Genomic DNA, 17,478 nt, shown 5'->3' on the forward strand with positions numbered 1-17,478 from the left:
TCAGCTAAATCTTGCCATGATAGGCTTCTTTAACTAAAGGCAAAGCCCAAATCCAGGTCGATTTGGTGCCATAGAATTCCCTTTGCACCCAGGAACCCTACTTGAGTTCCAGTTTGTCTTATCGCTCCAGACTCCATCTCCTTCACTCTGCCAAGAGATGTATTACACACTCTGCTTCCACCAAGATGGCAGACTAGGTACCCTAAAAGACTACACCAATTGAACCAACTAAAATGCTGGATAATATACACAAATCCTAACTTTTAAAAATCATCACAAGAGCTGATAGAAAAGGAATAAAGCCACAGTGGCCAAAACAAACTGACAGCCAGGGATCCAGGGAGGCGAGTGAGCACCAAAGCCAACCTCCATGACGTTAGCCAAAACACGGAGCCCTTACGCTCCCACCTTGAACAGGGGGCCAGGGAGAGGGAATAGAGAACAGGGTCTGACTAAGATGGGATGTCTTAAAGGAAACTCTTACATCAAGGTATGGCCCCAAAGGGCTGTACCCTCAGCTTAAGAGTGAACAAAAAGGAAACAAGGCTTGCACCAGGCACAGAAGGAAGACCTTCCTACTCAAACCATGGCACTGGCTAGAGGCAAATAACTTCCTTCAAAAGTCTTAACGAATTCTTTGCTGAGAATTCACCTGGCTGATCCTAGGTTAGCAGTCTGATTCTGAGCAGTGCCTATGATCTGAAAACCCTTAAGAAGATAATGCAATAGCAGTGACCCCTGTGTGGTCCTGGCAGGAGGACACATAATGTAAACCCAGGACTCAGAATATTCCCACATCTATCTAAGGAAAACAAGCAGCTGTAACCAGATGGGTGAGTTAAGAGGTCTTGTCCTTGCCCTGACATTCCTCCTTCAAAAGCTGCCACAAGCTCTACACTCACGTTTCACTCCCAACAGGTACCATCTGAACACACACTTCTCTTTTCCTCTCGTCTTATATGCTCATTCTCCTCACTGGTATATCGCCATCCTCCTACTGGTAGCATCCACTCCCCCTTCTTCATCAGTCATTCCTTCTTTATATCTTTTGGTTCTCTTTCTAATCTTCTCTCCTCCAAACATAAGCTTCCTTGGCTATGATCCAACTTACAGAATCTAAGTTTGAGCCTTGGCTTTGCCATCCACTTTTCTTGGGAAAAGCTACATAACTTTCTTGGGACTCAGTCTTCTCATCTGGACAGTGGGCTAATAAACCTAGCTCAGAGGATTGCTGGAAGGATTATAGAGTGAATATAAAAAAGTTTAAGCATTGTAACTAACACATGGTAAATGCTCAATAAATATTACCTAATATGAATATCTTTCCAGTTTATTCCAGATCAGGGGTTGACAAACTAAGATCCATGGACCAAAACTGGCCCAGCACTTATTTTTGTATGGCCTGTGAGCTAAGAATAACTTTTACATTTTTCAAGAGTTCTATTTTATTTTTTTATCAAAGTGTAGTTGATGTACATTATATAAGATACCTGTGTACAATATAGTGATTCACAATTTTTAAAGGTTATACTCCATTTATAGTTATTATAAAATATTGGCTAGATTCCCTGTGTTGTACAATATATCTTGGTAGCTTATTATATAATAGTTTATACCTCTTAATCTACCACTCCTATATCACTCCTCCCCCACTTCCCTCTCCCCACTAGTAACCACTATTTTGTTCTCTGTATCTGTGAGTCTGCTGCTTTTTTGAAATATTCACTAGTTTGTTGTATTTTCTAGATTTTTTTAGTTTCTGCATATAAGTGATATACAGCATTTGTTTTTCCTTGTCTGATTTATTTCATTTAGGATAAGGCCCTCCAAGTCCATTGATGTTGCTGTGAATGGCACAACTTCATTCTTTTTATGGCTGAGTAGTATTCCTGTGTGTGTGTGTGTGTGTGTGTGTGTGTGTGTGTGTGTGTGTGTGTATACGTACCACATCTGCTTTATCCATTCATCTGTTGATGGACACTGAGGTTGCTCCCATAGCTTGGCAATTGTATATAATGCTGCTATGAACACTGGGGTGGCATGTATCTTTTCGAATTGGCATTTTTGTTTTCTTTGGATATATACCCAGGAACGGAATGCTGGGTCATATGGTAGTTCTGGTTTAGTTTTTTTGAGAAACCGCCATACTATTTTCCACAGTGGCTGTACCAATTTACATTCCCACCAACAGTGCACAAAGGTTCCCTTTTCTCCACAGCCTTGCCAGCATCTGTTGCTTGTGTTCTTTTTGATGATAGCCATTCTGACAGGTGTGAGGTGTTGTATCATTGTGGTTCTGATTTGCATTTCCCTGAAGATTAGCAATGTTGAGCATCCTTTCATGTTATTTTTCTTTTATAAATTTATTTATTTTATTTTATTATTATCATTATTTTTTGGGGGGGCTGCATTGGGTCTTCACTGAGGTGAGGTGTGCGGGTTTCTCATTCGGTGGCTTTTCTTGTTGTGGAGCATGGGCTCTAGGCACGCAGGCTTCAGTAGTTGTGGTGCACAGGCTTCAGTAGTTGTGGTGCACGGGCTTAGTTGCTCCGCAGAATGTGGGATCTTCCCTGACCAGGGCTCAAACCCGTGTCCCCTGCATCGGCAGGTGGATTCTTAACCACTGAGCCACCAGGGAAGCCCCCTTTCATGTTATATTGATTGATTATATTGAAGTGAAATAAGTATATACATCATGTTCTCAATTTTGCTTCTCGATCTATAAAGACTAGCTGGCCCCTTACAAGAAAAGTTTGCCAACTCTTCCTCTAGATTATCACAGATTCCAAATTTTGCAGTGAAGATGGAAGTACTCAGTTTTCTAATTAAAATTCTGTTCACGGTTTGAAAGAAATAGACTTATAAATCTTCCCAAGTGCTGGGGGTGTTTGGAAGGTGGATTAAACCATTTTCTGCTCATAATTAAATATCTTCTGCCTCACAAATGGCCATTTTATATAATAATGTTTTGTGGACAGAGCTCAACGTGGCTGCTAGATAATAACGTACAACTAAAAAGAGAAAAATGACATTCCTGCAACGGGAAAGAATGAGAAAGAAAAAGGGCACTCTCAGCACCAGGAGATGGAGAACCACAGTCACCTGAGGCTGACTGGCATGTTTCTTGTTCCAAAAATTTGGTAGCGAGCTAAAATATAATTAACAGTGTTGAGATCAAGCTGCTTCAGACAATATGACATAAAAGCTTCTATATGCCACAAGCTGGGAAGGCAAATTATTGCCTCCGTTTCACATTTCCACCGTACTCTGAAGTGAAAAGAATCTCTCGAATCTCAGTTTTAGTTTCTCCCTTTACAAAAGTGCTCTCTCTCCTTTGCAGACAAAAGGAGACTTGGCCAAAGACCTAGTTTGAAGCAGAAACATTATCTTCAGCAGCAGAGTCTTTGAGTCCAAAATACAGCCCTACATCCCAAACACTGACCTACCCACCGATTTTTTCCACGTGCTATGGCTGATGGCAGGAGCAGTCACAGCCGCAGGTAGAATAGGATTAAGGTATCATTTTCACTGTTATTAAAATTCTCCCTTTAGCAGAGCATAATGTCTCTTAGGGCCAACCAAATTCTTTCCTTGCCCTAGGCTGGAACTCATGTCCACAACTGATCGGTATCGTAACAACAGCATCGGCCACGTTTTCTATTTATTCAGCACCTTTCCTCACAAGGCTCAGGGCTTTTCATTATCAATCTAAACTTTATGAGTATATATTATCAAAACCCCTAATTGTTTACATTCCCGGCTCTGTCACTCAATATGAACGTCTCTGGGGTAGAAATCACATCCTCTTCATCACTGCCTCCTATGTGCCTAACACAGTGCCTGGCAAATAGCAGATCCTCAAAAGATACTTGTTAAGTGAATGATGGGGAGGAGGGAAAGATGCAGAATTATAAAACTGAAGGTGTTGAAAGGCAAACTTTGCCACCTTCACTATTTAACTCAGGACCAGTTTTGAAATGCATCATATATTAGAAAGGTGATATATAATGCCTTCCTGTGACAATAATCTGTTCCTAACAATAGCTATTTTGCCCTTTCCGATTACTGGCAATGATTCTTGCATCCAAAATGCATTAGCTTATAAGCAGCAGTGACTCTGACCATATATCATCTCTCAGTGTTACTGGTTTAATAGCCAATGGGCAAATTCCTTTTCCACTCCCAGGGAATATACAGTGATACATATTGCCTTTCTTCCAAACATTTTTCAAGTAAGTATTGTGATACAGCCTAATAGTAGCAAAGGCGTAAATGGTTATGTTTAGTATAGGTTGTCCTATTTCAAGAAAGAATAAACCATTTTTATAGTAACATATCACAGATGTCAACACTAAAAATGTTTCCATTATAGGATATCATTCTAAATTCCAGATAGGACGGACAAAGAAATGAAACATCACAAGTGAAATTTAGATACCTACTTTTGCAGTCATCTTGGCCAAAAGCTCTTGTAAATCCATTATTCCTTGCACCAGGCTTAAGAAATCACTGCAAGTTGGGCAAGCTCAATAAAGAAAATATAAAATAAATGTTGCTACTGTGCTAACAGAAAAAAATATATATTTTTTTTAAACAGTAGTTGTTTAGCTATATAAAAGTGTTTTCGCTTTTCTGGTTAAGTGTGACTTCAAAATTGGAGTGAATTCACAGAGGATTTCAGATCTAGATTTTTTCCTTTTATTAATAAGCAAAAAGAAAGAAACAAGGACTAACTGAAAAGGACAATATGTTTTTACCTTGAAAACATTTTTAAATTTAAACTAAACTCTCATTTTTATTGGGACTAAAAAACTGTGAATTATTACAGAAGCAGCAGAAGTACACTCATATATATCCAAGTCAAGAAGTTTAAAAAATAGTTTATATATATATTTATATAATTATATGAAACATAACTTTCTATATTAACCTACAGACCCAAAACTGTTCATATAATCTCTTCTTACCTTCAAATGTTACTTCTACAAATAATACATAAGCTTTTTAAAAATCCAAAGACACAGAAGTATTTTAGTATACATAAAATCTCTCACTAACCCCACCACCTCATAAGTCAACAATGTAAATAGTTTGTTTGTATCCTTCCTGAAGTGCTTCTCTGATATTATCAACAAGCTATATAATATTAATAATTCAGAAATGCTTTAATTGCTACTTACTGCGATTCAGGTTCGGACACTGTGTTATGTATCCATTCGGCATAAAGATGATTTTCCCATCTTGGATAATCCCCTTGATAACAGAAGAGAGAGGTGGCAATCAGTATTACAGTTACCAGTTCAAATGGCCCCTGTCACGTGGTCTCTGCAGGGAAGTTGGGTTTTTTTGTTTTTGTTTTTGTTTTTAGCAAGACTGATAACCATATTCAGAAGGTGAGTTGGCCTTAGTCCACACTGTCCTACTCCAAACCATCCTCTTCTAAAAAATCTCGAAATGTCCATTCATCTTGAGAAAGCTACAATTACTTACCACTGGTTTATGCTAATGATATCATAGAACAGAGGATCCATCAGTCAATGTTCTTAAACTGTCCAACTATAAAGACATTGATGCAATAAAAATTCTCCTCAATGCCCTAGTCATCTTGGAACATTAAATATTGCTGATTTACAGGATTTTTTTTAAGTGGGAAAAAGCGACAATAGGAACATATTAGACTAAAATGCTCTATTGATTCATTTAGTCTAGGAAATAAAATTAGACATGGGGAAAACTCCTTAAGAACCTTGCTCTCAGCTAATTGAGTAACAGGAGTCTTTGCTGGTGAGTCTTAAGAGTTGCTCAACATCTCACTGTGGATAAAAGGTGGTCTTTTAATTCTGCAATTTAGTCTGGAAGAACAGCCCTGATTTAAGAAAGTCATTGGGGCTGCCATCTCTCAATGAAAATATTGACTTGACTTTTGGATTTTTCACGTTGAATTTCAAGATTCTGTTTTTAGGGTATTTTTTTCCTGATTTGATGGAAGAGATATTATAGAACAGATGGAACATGTAGAAGCTGGTTCAGAATATTGAGCTTAATCTATAAATAAAATATAGGCTTATGATAGTGTGGTGAGTCTTTCAGAGGGAGCAACATTTAACATTTATGTGCTCATCTTCTAAATAGCAGAAGGTAGTCAGAAAGTGCTGTTTCTGCTTATTATTCCAAGATAAAATATTAATAGGAAATATTAATAGAAATAACAGGGTCACAAGGCCTCTTCCTCCAAATTAGATACTTTGATTAACCTCTTCGAGGATGATGCAGTGTCCGTGATTATGAGAAGAGACAGCCTCACCATGGGAAGGAGGTGCCTGCCATAGCTCCTCAAAATGAATTTGTCATCTCTTGCCGGGGAATTACAGGGAGCAATTAATGGAGCACAGTCTAAGCCAATCAGCTTCTTCCTGGCACAAAGTTGCTCAGTTTTTCAAAGCAAATTAACTCTTTGAGACGCCAGGGTGCCTTTCAAGCACATGTGAGGAATTTGAGAAAAGCATGGGATTGGCAGTCAGGGCCCAAGGTTTAAGGTCTGGATCTATTTGTAGCTAACTGGGTGGATTTAGTAAGTCAGCCACCCTCTCTGAGCTTCAGTTGGTTCATCTGGAAAAAGAAGTGCTGTATGCAAAAGCTACAGAACCTTCTAGCACTCAAGTGCTGGGTCAATGAAACAGGGGTCCAAACTGAAAGTATCACAATTTAGATCTCTGTGCTTTTGCTAACTTTCCAGATAAAAGAAAAAATCAGTCCAGAGCAGACAGAGCAATAGATTTCCATCAAAGAACAGCCCATTTAGAGAGAACTAAATACACATCAGAAAATATCTGTCTAATGAGGCTGAATATGGATGAAGTTATAGTAACCAACTATTCAGGTTTGCCTGGGATTTAGAGATTTCAGTGCTAAAATTGAGAGATTCCCAGGCAAACCAGGACAGTTGGTCACCCTCCCCGATGCCAAAGTGGCAAAAGCACACATACCAGGAAAGGATCAGGTCTATCTATTACCTGCTGGTTAGAAGAGCCTAAATCATTCTTATTTTTATCAGCCATGGAAAGGGCCCTCAGAAACCTGGAGTATATTTGTCATGGTATTATCTTTGCCAAAATAAAAAGTCCATTTGAAAAGGATTTTCCATCCACTTATCCTGTAGCAACATATATTATGCATAGCAGTATTCCTTTTGTTTTCTTAATGACTGATTTTGTCACTTTATAAATTACTAATTGCCTCTCCCACACCTTTTTCCACCTGCCTTCCTCCTCTGTCTTTCCACTTTTAATGTCCAGCACACACGTGTGTGTTACACAGATTATTAGGTGAAGATCAATGATGTTGACTTGAACAAAACGGAAATAAGAACTGACAGCTTCTCAATCCCTATCAACACAAAAACTCAACGCACTTGATATTTTTTCTGAAAAAGAGGTCATGAGGGTCAGCCCACATACTGGCATAAAAACATGTTCTTGCCAAATGACTCAAGATGGGAATGCTAATTTATTTGAGTCATGTAATTCCATGCTGGATTAAATGAAGGGTGGCAATGTACTGTACAAATACCAACTATAACCCAAAGAAGTGTGAGTGTATGTATGTGAACCTATAAATACATACCTGTGTATATATCCCAGCACCTCCCCATGACAAGAACCAAAAGGTCTCGCACTGAATTGTCATATGAACTAGAGTCATCCCTCAGTAGCTGGAAGGTAGTGGTTCTGGGACCCTCCCTTCCCCCTCCACCACCCACCCACCACAGATACCAAAATCTGCGGATGCTCAAGTCTTTTATAGAAAATGGCATAGTACGGTAGGTCCTCTGCATACACAGGTTCAGCATTCATAGAGTCAACCAACTGTAGACTGAAATTGGTTGATTCTGTGGATGTGGAACCTGCAGATAGAGGGCCAACTGTATTTAGTGCCTGGACATTTGTCAATAAAAGAAGCATTTGCGGGCTTCCCTGGTGGCGCAGTGGTTGAGAGTCCGCCTGCCGATGCAGGGGACACGGGTTCGTGCCCCGGTCAGGGAGGATCCCACATGCCGCGGAGCAGCTGGGCCCGTGAGCCATGGCCGCTGAGCCTGCGCGTCCCGAGCCGGTGCTCCGCAGCGCAAGAGGCCGCAACAGTGAGAGGCCCGCATACCGTGGAAAAAAAAAAAAAAAGCATTTGCTAAGCCGGTAGTTTTCTTTAGAAAATGGAGTTTTATGAAGTATAAAGCAACAAACAACAAAGAAGCTCGATCAGCCTTATTTCTCCCAGAAAAATCATCTGTGAGGATTTCTATAGATGAAAATGTACCTTAGAGCACAGCAACTTCTCCCCAGAAAAGATGAAATAAAGGATAAAAAGATAGAATTTCTATTATTTCTCTTCATTTAACTTTAAATGTATCTACACTTAACTGAAAAAAAAAAAAAAAAAAAAAAGAAAAACTCTGGCTGGGCCTAGAACTACTGGACCTCATCTGATCTCATTTTTTGAGACCTATGCTTTACTTCATACCATTCACCACAGCAGTATTTCTCAAACTGCCAGGTTCTTAAGAATCACACTGAGTATTTGTTTAACATTCAGATTCTTGGGTCAACCCCTGATTCTGTTTCCGGAATATTGGAGTGGGCCCAGGAATCATCATTTTTAAAAGCTGTCCCAAAAGATTCCCATGAAAGGTCAAGGGGCCCCACTTTGAACGACCCTGCCTCGTTGTCAATCACTTGGATTTTCTGGAGCAAGAGTGTTTACTGCTTACAAGTTCAGAGTGGTGAAAGTAGCACCTGCATCCAGTACACGAACAGAATAAAATCTTACTGATTTGGAACTGAAAGGCAACTAACCAAATCACTAAATTATAAAAAACCATGAAAGCAAAAACCATAGGTTTTCACCTCAGCTTTCCCTGCCATTCCTATCGTAGTATATTTCACGAAGTAGGTACAATCAATAACTAACCTGCATCAAATTCCTAAAAACTATAAATTATATAATTGTAAGAGAGCAAAATTTGCCACTCAAAATGTCTCACTAGCATGCAGATTATTTAGACCTGAAAACAATCAAGGCCCAAAAGACTCAGCAAGAAACTTTGACCTTCCCCCTAACTGCCTAAAAGAATTTAGATAGAGGGCCTGTTCTCAGAATAGAACTGTCATCAGAAATATCTACAAGGAATATGAACTAGGTGTGGTGGGACAACTTAGAGATCAGCATGCCCTCTGCACCCCCATTGTCTCTGCGTGGCCCAGCAAACATTTATTTACCGAACATTTGCTTTGCCATCTCCTTGTGAACTGCCTACCTCCCCTTGAGTCCCAAAGACCTACCACCACTCTCTCTGTTGTCTTTAGCTGAAGACAGTGTTTAAGGTGAGGGTTTCAGCCATTTTGGTAAGCTACTCAGTTTTCCTGGGTCTCTGCCATGTGTACATGTTATAAACATTTGTTCTGAGTTTCTGCTAATTGGTGTCATGTCAATTTAATTCTTAGACTCGTCAGAAGAACCTAGAAGGGTAGAGGAAAATTTCTTCCTCCCTGACGCAATATTGAACTATAATTTTCACAGCTATTAAGAGTCTGTGAAAATCATGTAGAATGCTAGTTGTTAAACTAGGGGAACATATCAGAATCTTAGAGGAGGGTGAGGGGAGCACAGTCATGTGTGAAATTTTGACAGTGGTTCTGAGGTGATTTTGAGATGCCCAAAGAAAACTACTGATGTAGGGCCAGATTACCTGGTCATTTGACCTATGAAAAATCTAAAGCTCTGCTACTTTAATTAGCTTTCCTAAAGGACACCTTACTCTTAGGCCATTAACTACAGGTCTACTAAGTCCAAACGAGAGCTGGGCCACTGCCACACAGTGTACTTAAAATATATCATTTGAGAAAGTCTCACAGTTATGTGGGCTTTGTAGCACAAGACGGTGCTACAAGGAAGTCCTATTATCAAAATGAGGTTCTATCTTAACTGCCTTCGTGGAAAGATACTATTCAAGCATCCATAATGAATTATTTGCATTAGATACTAACAGCTTGCTAAAACAGTTTTTCAATGCTGGAAAACTGAGGTCCTTTTAGGTAGCCTAACATTCTCCCCTGCAATCGTATTTGCACTATTAATTTGCTAAACAATCAATTTTCTTGTTGTTAGTGCGATACTAAATCTCAGCCACTCCAAGGATCTAAAATATTCCCTAAGGGGCAGAGCCCAAATTAATAAGCTTTTACTATCATTACGACGGAAAGAAGAAAAACAGATATTTTTTCTTCTTTGTGACATCCACCTATTGCCACCTTCTACTTCCCCCTGCACTCAGCTCACCAGGCAGTGAAAAATAAATTTGTACCAGGCAGGTTATACATTATGGGTTTTTTGTCTGGGGCACTAATGCCCATTATTTCCGTTGTTCCAAGAATATTTACTCATGTCACAGTAAGAAATACAGGAAGATGCAATAAAAAGATTAGAAAAATTATGCCATTATTATCCTCTTATGTATGGAATAACTATTATGCAAACCCTACTAACACTCGGAGCTTTCTGATACAAATGAAAGCAACTTTGCCGCCAAACAAATGCTAATTCTTTTTTTAACGCTCTTATTTCCCTGCAGATCTCTGTTTACATTGAAGAAAATGGTTCCATTTTTTTGTATGCTAAAACACTGAAACAAATTGCTTTGAAAGGGAAAGGAAAAGGAGGTGGGGAGAGTTCCTGGAAGGCATGTAAATATATGGATGAGGATGTGTTCTGTTTATAAGCTGGCAAGGACCCAAGCTTTGGCAACAGGCTAACAAAAAGTAAGACTTGGGAAACCGACAAGGAGGATTTTCACAATGCAGCCAATTATGTATTTCTGCCCTGAAGACAGTTAATAAAATATTCCAGCTTGCATAAAAGCCAAGAAAGACACTTGTCGACTTTCATTATGATCAATAAAAACTGTCAGTTCATTAGCATATCATTAGCTGTCCTGCTGTTTCCAAAGCCTTAATGCACAGAAATATTAATCTACAAATATATAAGATTCCCCAGTTCTGTGACTTTGACTTTCTGCATGAAAGGAAAAATGAGAATTAGAGATGGGAGGAATCCAATATAGTTTCTTTTTCTATGTGCCTATAAACATATGTTTACCATCTGTGGAATTATGGGAACCAGCTGAGGTAAAAAAAAAAAAAAAAACAGCTGTGGCATTAAAAAAAAAAAGTAATTTCACTTCCCAGTGACAGCTCAGCTGTTAAGGAGACAGTGAAGTCCAGGTAAGGGAAAGGTTTCAGACCCAAATTCATCAGACAGAAAAATAGAGAGAGACAGAGACAGAAAGGCTTGGCCTCTGTGAAAGGCTCTGAGATGGGAATTCTCCACGAGATCTCAACTATTTAGAAACTGTCAGAACACCCAAACCTCTGAAGCACTGTGATTTACCTAGGCTTACCCTCTGGAATAATGAGAGATCATCATCTTAGAATGCATCAAAGGGAAATTGAGGGGCAAGCAACCACCTTGATAATGAAAAGCTATGACAATCAGAAGATTCAGATAAGCCTATCACTACTGGCCAACTATTTTCTCAAATGAATGCTGTTTTGAAGTGAAGAAATCCCCAGCCTGTGTTCTGTGTCTCTGATAGGAAGTACCTAAAGCTAGATAGAGGCTTACGTGCCAAGCAACAAGCAAGCGATTCCACCCTCTGCTCTTTCATCAGCAGCACTTTCATTGCACTATTCCTAACGATGCACCAGGACCCAGAAATTAGGTTTGACAAGTGAGCTTTTGCTGTTTCTTTGCCTATGAAATGATGTATTCATACTTAAAATAGAGAGCGATACAGTTTTCACCTGAAAACACAACATAAGCATTCTTTAGTTCTGGAGCCAAAAGGCAGGTGTGGTTCTTGGACCCAGGGGGCCGCTTCTACCAGGTATATATTAAAAGCCTGAGAAGTGACTGCCTCTTTTAAAGGGAGATTTTTGCAGCATTGATCCAGATAATTTCTGTAATGAGACAGTGATACATTCCCCCTACCCCAGCCATCTCAGCTCACCAAAGGATGGAATGAAACATGGGCTGGTATATAGGGAGATGAGTTTTGAAAGGTTTCCTTCTAAAGAGCTATTGGATGGAGCTACTCCTATAGGGGAACAAGGAGAATCACAACACTCCCTAGGGAGATGTGGTGTGTGGAATTGCCACCTCCTTTTGGCGCTTCTCACTGGGACCACCTGTTTCTTTGGGCTAGAGCCCTGGAAAAAGACAGGTCTGTCTCCTCCACAGGACACGGCATACCTAAGTGAAATACTCCACCACCTAACACAGTGACTAGTACATAGCAAGCAAGCCCCTAAAAAATATCTGTTGAATGAATCAGCAAAAATATTGAAAAGGAAAGTTTTAAGCTTCAATCCTATTTCCATCACTTACAAACTATGTGAGACTGGCAAGTTGCTTAATCTTTCTGAGCCTCATTGCCTGATTTACACAGTAGGGGTAACACAGTCGGCCCTTTGTATCCGCAGATGCACAGTCCACAGCATACATGGATTTTATATAAGGGACTTGAGCTTCCATGGATTTTGGTATCTGCAGGGGTCTTGGAAACAGGATACAGAGGGACAATTATAATAACTACCTTATTAGGATTCTCTGAAGGTGATACACAATTAACTAAGATAATATGTGTACAGCCAGACTAGGTCTAGAACATAGAAAGCAGTTAATAATTGTTGGTACTCTCTTCCTCATCCCCACAACCCACCTCCGCAGGAAAATGATTGTCCAAGTCTGTAAACACCCGTTGTGTTTTCTGCCTGTATCAGGTATTTGGGCTCTTAAGCAAGGATTCCTTATATCTACAGAGAATCATACACTCATCAAGCTGGAATAGATAACAGGACAAACTATTCTCTCTGTCTTAATCACAAGCTCCCAACTAAAACAGAAGTCCCTAAAAGGCAGCAAAAATGCCTGTCTTTACTACAGTATAGAGTTAAGCATATACGGAGCATTAAATACATAAGAAAGAGGGAGAAGGAATGCATGCTGTAAGCCTACTAAGTGCTGGGTGCTTTTAATATATATATTCTTATACAATCTGCATTACCTTTATGAGAGACATCTTTGCACTTTACAAATAAGGCAGATTCATAGCTAGTGCATTTATTCATTCATGTTAAGAGTACATCATCTGCCAACTGTGTACCTGATACTATTTGAAGCATTTGCTGAATAAAACAGACACAGTCTGACCCTGGTAAATCTTAGAATCTAGATAATGTGACCAATAAGAAACAAGTAAGCCCACCTATAAACTATTCAGGATCAGCTACCTAATTTGCAGAGTCCCTTGTTCAACAATTATTGAAAACTTGAAGGTAGCAACAGCAGAGCCTTAAACCAATCATGGGGGCCTTTCTAAGTGCAGCACCCTGTGGGATTGTTTTCTTCATCCTGCTCAAAGCTGCTGGTGAATTCTGGCAAATTTTTCATTTCAGTTGTACTTCCCAGCTGCAGAATATCTATCTGGTTCCTTTTTGTAATTTATCTTTATTGATATTCTCATTTGTGCATACATAATTTTCTTCACTTCCTTAAGCTCTTTGTCCATGTTTTCCTTTAGCTCTTTGAACACATTTAGGATAGTTGTTTTCAAGTCTTCATCTAGTAGGTCCAATATCTGGGCTTCCTCCAGAATGGCTTATGTCTATTTATTTTCTTTCTTTTTTTTTTTTTTTTTTTTTTTTTTTTGCGGTATGCGGGCCTCTCACTGTTGTGGCCTCTCCATGTGGGATCTTCCCGGACCAGGGCACGAACCCGTGTCTCCTGCATCGGCAGGTGGATTCTCAACCACTGCGCCACCAGGGAAGCCCTATTTTCTTTCTTTGAATGGCAATACCTTCCTAGTTTTTTGTTTGCCTTATTACTTTATTTGAACACTGGACAACTGAATATTGTAATGACTCTGAAGATCAGTCTCTCCCTTCCCCGGAGTTTCCTAGGGGTTTTTTTGTTTGTTCTTTTTTGTTTATTGTTGAATGCTGTAGTCATCCATTTGTTTAGTAACATCTATTTTTATAGAGACTCTATTCCTTATTATGTCTGGTCATTAATATCTCTGTTCTGGAACTTGTGTTCAGAAAGTTTTTAGACCAAGATACCCTTGAATGCCAGGAGCTGGGAGAGGGGGAAAGTTGAGGGAGAGCATGCTATATGCTGGAGCCCCCATTTAACACTTAGCCATGCTTGCAATGATCCTAGGGATCAGCCCAAAGTGAACGCTTAGGGTATTCTCAGGCCTTTTCTGAGCATGAATCTTGCTCTGGGAATGCATACAGCTTTCTAAATTCCCCATATACATGATTGCTTTTGAATGCCTTAAACTGCCCAAAGAATCTCTCTCCTCAGCTCTTCCTCCTATCTCTAGATTGTCTAATGTGTGTCAACTGTAATCTTTTGCCCCAGATTGTTTGGTAGCTTTGCAATATTTTCAAGAAATGTCCACCAGTTTTTTTGGCCTGGAAGAATTCTGAGTTAGGTGAAATAGCGATAAGTGTCTTGCATCAGTCCTTCAGATCGTCCCAGACAGAACAGACATACAAAATAATTTGGAGATAAGATTTGCTCTGCTCCCTCCAGAGCCAGGGACCATTTTCCCACACTGGAAACATGGGCTGACATCTTCAAGACTGCCGCTGAGCTGTAGCTGGTGTGGGGTGAGGGCAGGTAAAAATGCCATAAAGCTTTCCTGCTATTTTGATGTTGCCTTTTTCTTGATTCAAAATTAACTTGGTTGCTACAAACATTTAATGTTTGCCAAAATTCTGACAAAGTTGGTTCTAACAGTTTCTGCTTGTTTTTTGATGTTTCTGTGGAAGTAAAGAAACTTGGAGCTGCCTACTCCACTGTTTCTTGACATCCAGCTACCTGTGTTCTAACACTCCCTCCTGGAGATTCAGATGCAGTCTAAAGCTGGAGAGACACTAATCTAAAAAAGCAACTGACAAAGGATTAATATCCAAAATTTATAAGCAACTCATGCAGCTCAATAACAAAAAAAAAAAACAACCCAATCCAAAAATGGGCAGAAGAACTAAATAGACATTTCTCCGAAGAAGATATACAGATTGCCAACAAACACATGAAAGAATGCTAAACATCATTAATTAGAGAAATGCAAATCAAAACTACAATGAGATATCATCTCACACCAGTCAGAATGGCCATCATCAAAAACTCTAGAAACAATAAGTGCTGGAGAGGGTGTTGAGAAAAGGGAACACTCACGCAATGCTGGTGGGAATGTAAATTGATACAACCACTATGGAGAACAGTATGGAGGTTCCTGAAAAAACTACAAATAGAACTACCATATGACCCCGCAATCCCACTACTGGGCATATACCCTGAGAAAACCATAATTCAAAAAGGCATGTACCAAAATGTTCATTGCAGCTCTATTTACAATAGCCATGACATGGAAGCAACCTAAGTGTCCATCAACAGATGAATGGATAAAGAAGATGTGGCACATATATACAATGGAATATTACTCAGCCATAAAAAGAAATGAAACTGAGTTATTTGTAATGAGGTGGATAGACCTGGAGTCTGTCATTCAGAGTGAAGTAAGTCAGAAGGAGAAAAACAAATACCATATGCTAACACATATATATGGAATCTAAGAAAAAAAATGTCATGAAGAGACTAGGGGTAGGACAGGAATAAAACACAGACCTACTAGAGCATGGACTTGAGGATATGGGGAGGGGGAAGGGTAAGCTGTGATGAAGTGAGAGAGTGGCATGAACATATATACACTACCAAATGTAAAATAGCTAGCTAATGGGAAGCAGCCGCATAGCACAGGGAGATCAGCTTTGTGCTTTGTGACCACCTAAAGGGGTGGGATAGGGAGGGTAAGAGGGAGGGAGATGCAAGAGGGAAGAGATATGGGAACATATGCATATGTATAACTGGTTCACTTTGTTGTAAAGCAGAAATTAACACACCATTGTAAAACACTTATACTCCAATAAAGATGTTAAAAAAAATTTTTAAATAAAATAAAATAAATAAAAAATAAAAAGACACTAAAGCAGAAGCTAATTATTGACTATATCTTGTATTTTGTGAGATCTTTATAGAGACCAAGGTGAAACACTAATCTAGACCATCAACACACGTCACCTATGTCAGTGCACTCAAATTTGAGCCTTCAAATCTACAGATCAAAACCAGTGAGAAAGGCCTTTTAAAAATATATAAATTCCCAAACCCTACAGTTCAGATTCTCAACAAGTGGATCTAGGTAGGCATAGAAATTTGAATTGTAAACTCTTCCCATCTGATTCTGATGTCTTTCCATGACTGGGAACCAGTTGCTGCCCTTCACTACAGACGCAAGACCCCTAAGAAAAGTGTAGCTTCACCAGTGGGTAACTAGCTACAAAACAAGAAATAGCATAAGTGAGAGCCAGTCTGGAACAGAGACACTTGGACAAATTTCTGATGATTCTTGGACATGTGGAAAATCATAGGACATGAAAAAAATCACCTGTGTGGATATGGATATATGTACATATTTATACACATACATATATGTGAATTATCACCCTGAAAAATTATGTCATGATTTTTAATTTCAAATATTTATGATGTACAAAAGAGTTAAAACCAAACTACAGCAAACACCTGTGAATTTCCCACCCACCTTAAATAAAATGTTATCACTATAGTTGAAGACTTCTGGGTACCCATCTCTAATAAAATCCCCATTTATTCCTCTTAGAAGTTAAGCTAGTTTGAATTTAGTGCTTATCATTCCCACGCATTTACCATTTTACATGTGAATGTATAAATAAGCAATAAATTGGATTGTTTTGATTTTTACACATACAAATGATTTAATACCATAATATTCTCCAGCTACTTGCTTTTTCATTCAACATTATGTTTGCAATTCATCAATTTTTAATCAAGTTCTATGATTTTAATATTTACCACAATTTAAACATTCTCCCAGTGATAGTTTTTTCCCAAATTTTTGAAATTACAAAAGAAAGAAAATGTTCCTGTGATAATGTCTGTACATATCTTCTTGGGTACATGAGTTTCTTCAATGAAGAAACATAGAAAGAAGAGTTTCTTCAGTGTTTATACCTGTAAGTTGGGTTTCTGTATCATAAGGTACACACATCTTCAACTTTACATAAAATCTCCCTAATTGTTCTCCTTCGTATTCTACCAATGCAAGTTTCCACTACAATGAGTATGTGTCCTGTTCTCAATTGTCTCCCTCATACTTAACACTGTCAGGTTTTCTTGGTTTTTTTTTTTTTTTTTTTTTTCATTTTTGTCAGGCTGATAGCTAAGAAATTGTATCTACTAATGGTTTTAATTTGCATTTCCAAGATAGCTACTGAAATGGAATTCCTTTTAGTACATTCATTGGCTATTCACGTTTCTACTTTG

The 17,478-nt window shown here is 38.9% G+C and overlaps 1 protein-coding gene across 2 annotated transcripts in view; it reads right to left on the reverse strand.

The window, feature by feature from the left end:
• NELL1 (neural EGFL like 1) overlaps window positions 1-17,478 on the reverse strand; it is an 866,603-nt gene that overhangs the window by 677,569 nt on the left and 171,556 nt on the right. For both annotated transcript variants that reach the window (XM_059070155.2, XM_059070156.2), the window contains exons 6-7: window positions 5,181-5,253; window positions 4,443-4,525 (exon numbers count right to left, since the gene is read on the reverse strand). In XM_059070155.2, the coding sequence (XP_058926138.1) occupies window positions 4,443-4,525; window positions 5,181-5,253 (156 nt within the window). The remainder of the gene's footprint in view (window positions 1-4,442; window positions 4,526-5,180; window positions 5,254-17,478) is intronic.

This window comes from Kogia breviceps, chromosome 7 (genome assembly GCF_026419965.1).
Source record: "Kogia breviceps isolate mKogBre1 chromosome 7, mKogBre1 haplotype 1, whole genome shotgun sequence".
NCBI lineage: Eukaryota > Metazoa > Chordata > Mammalia > Artiodactyla > Physeteridae > Kogia > Kogia breviceps.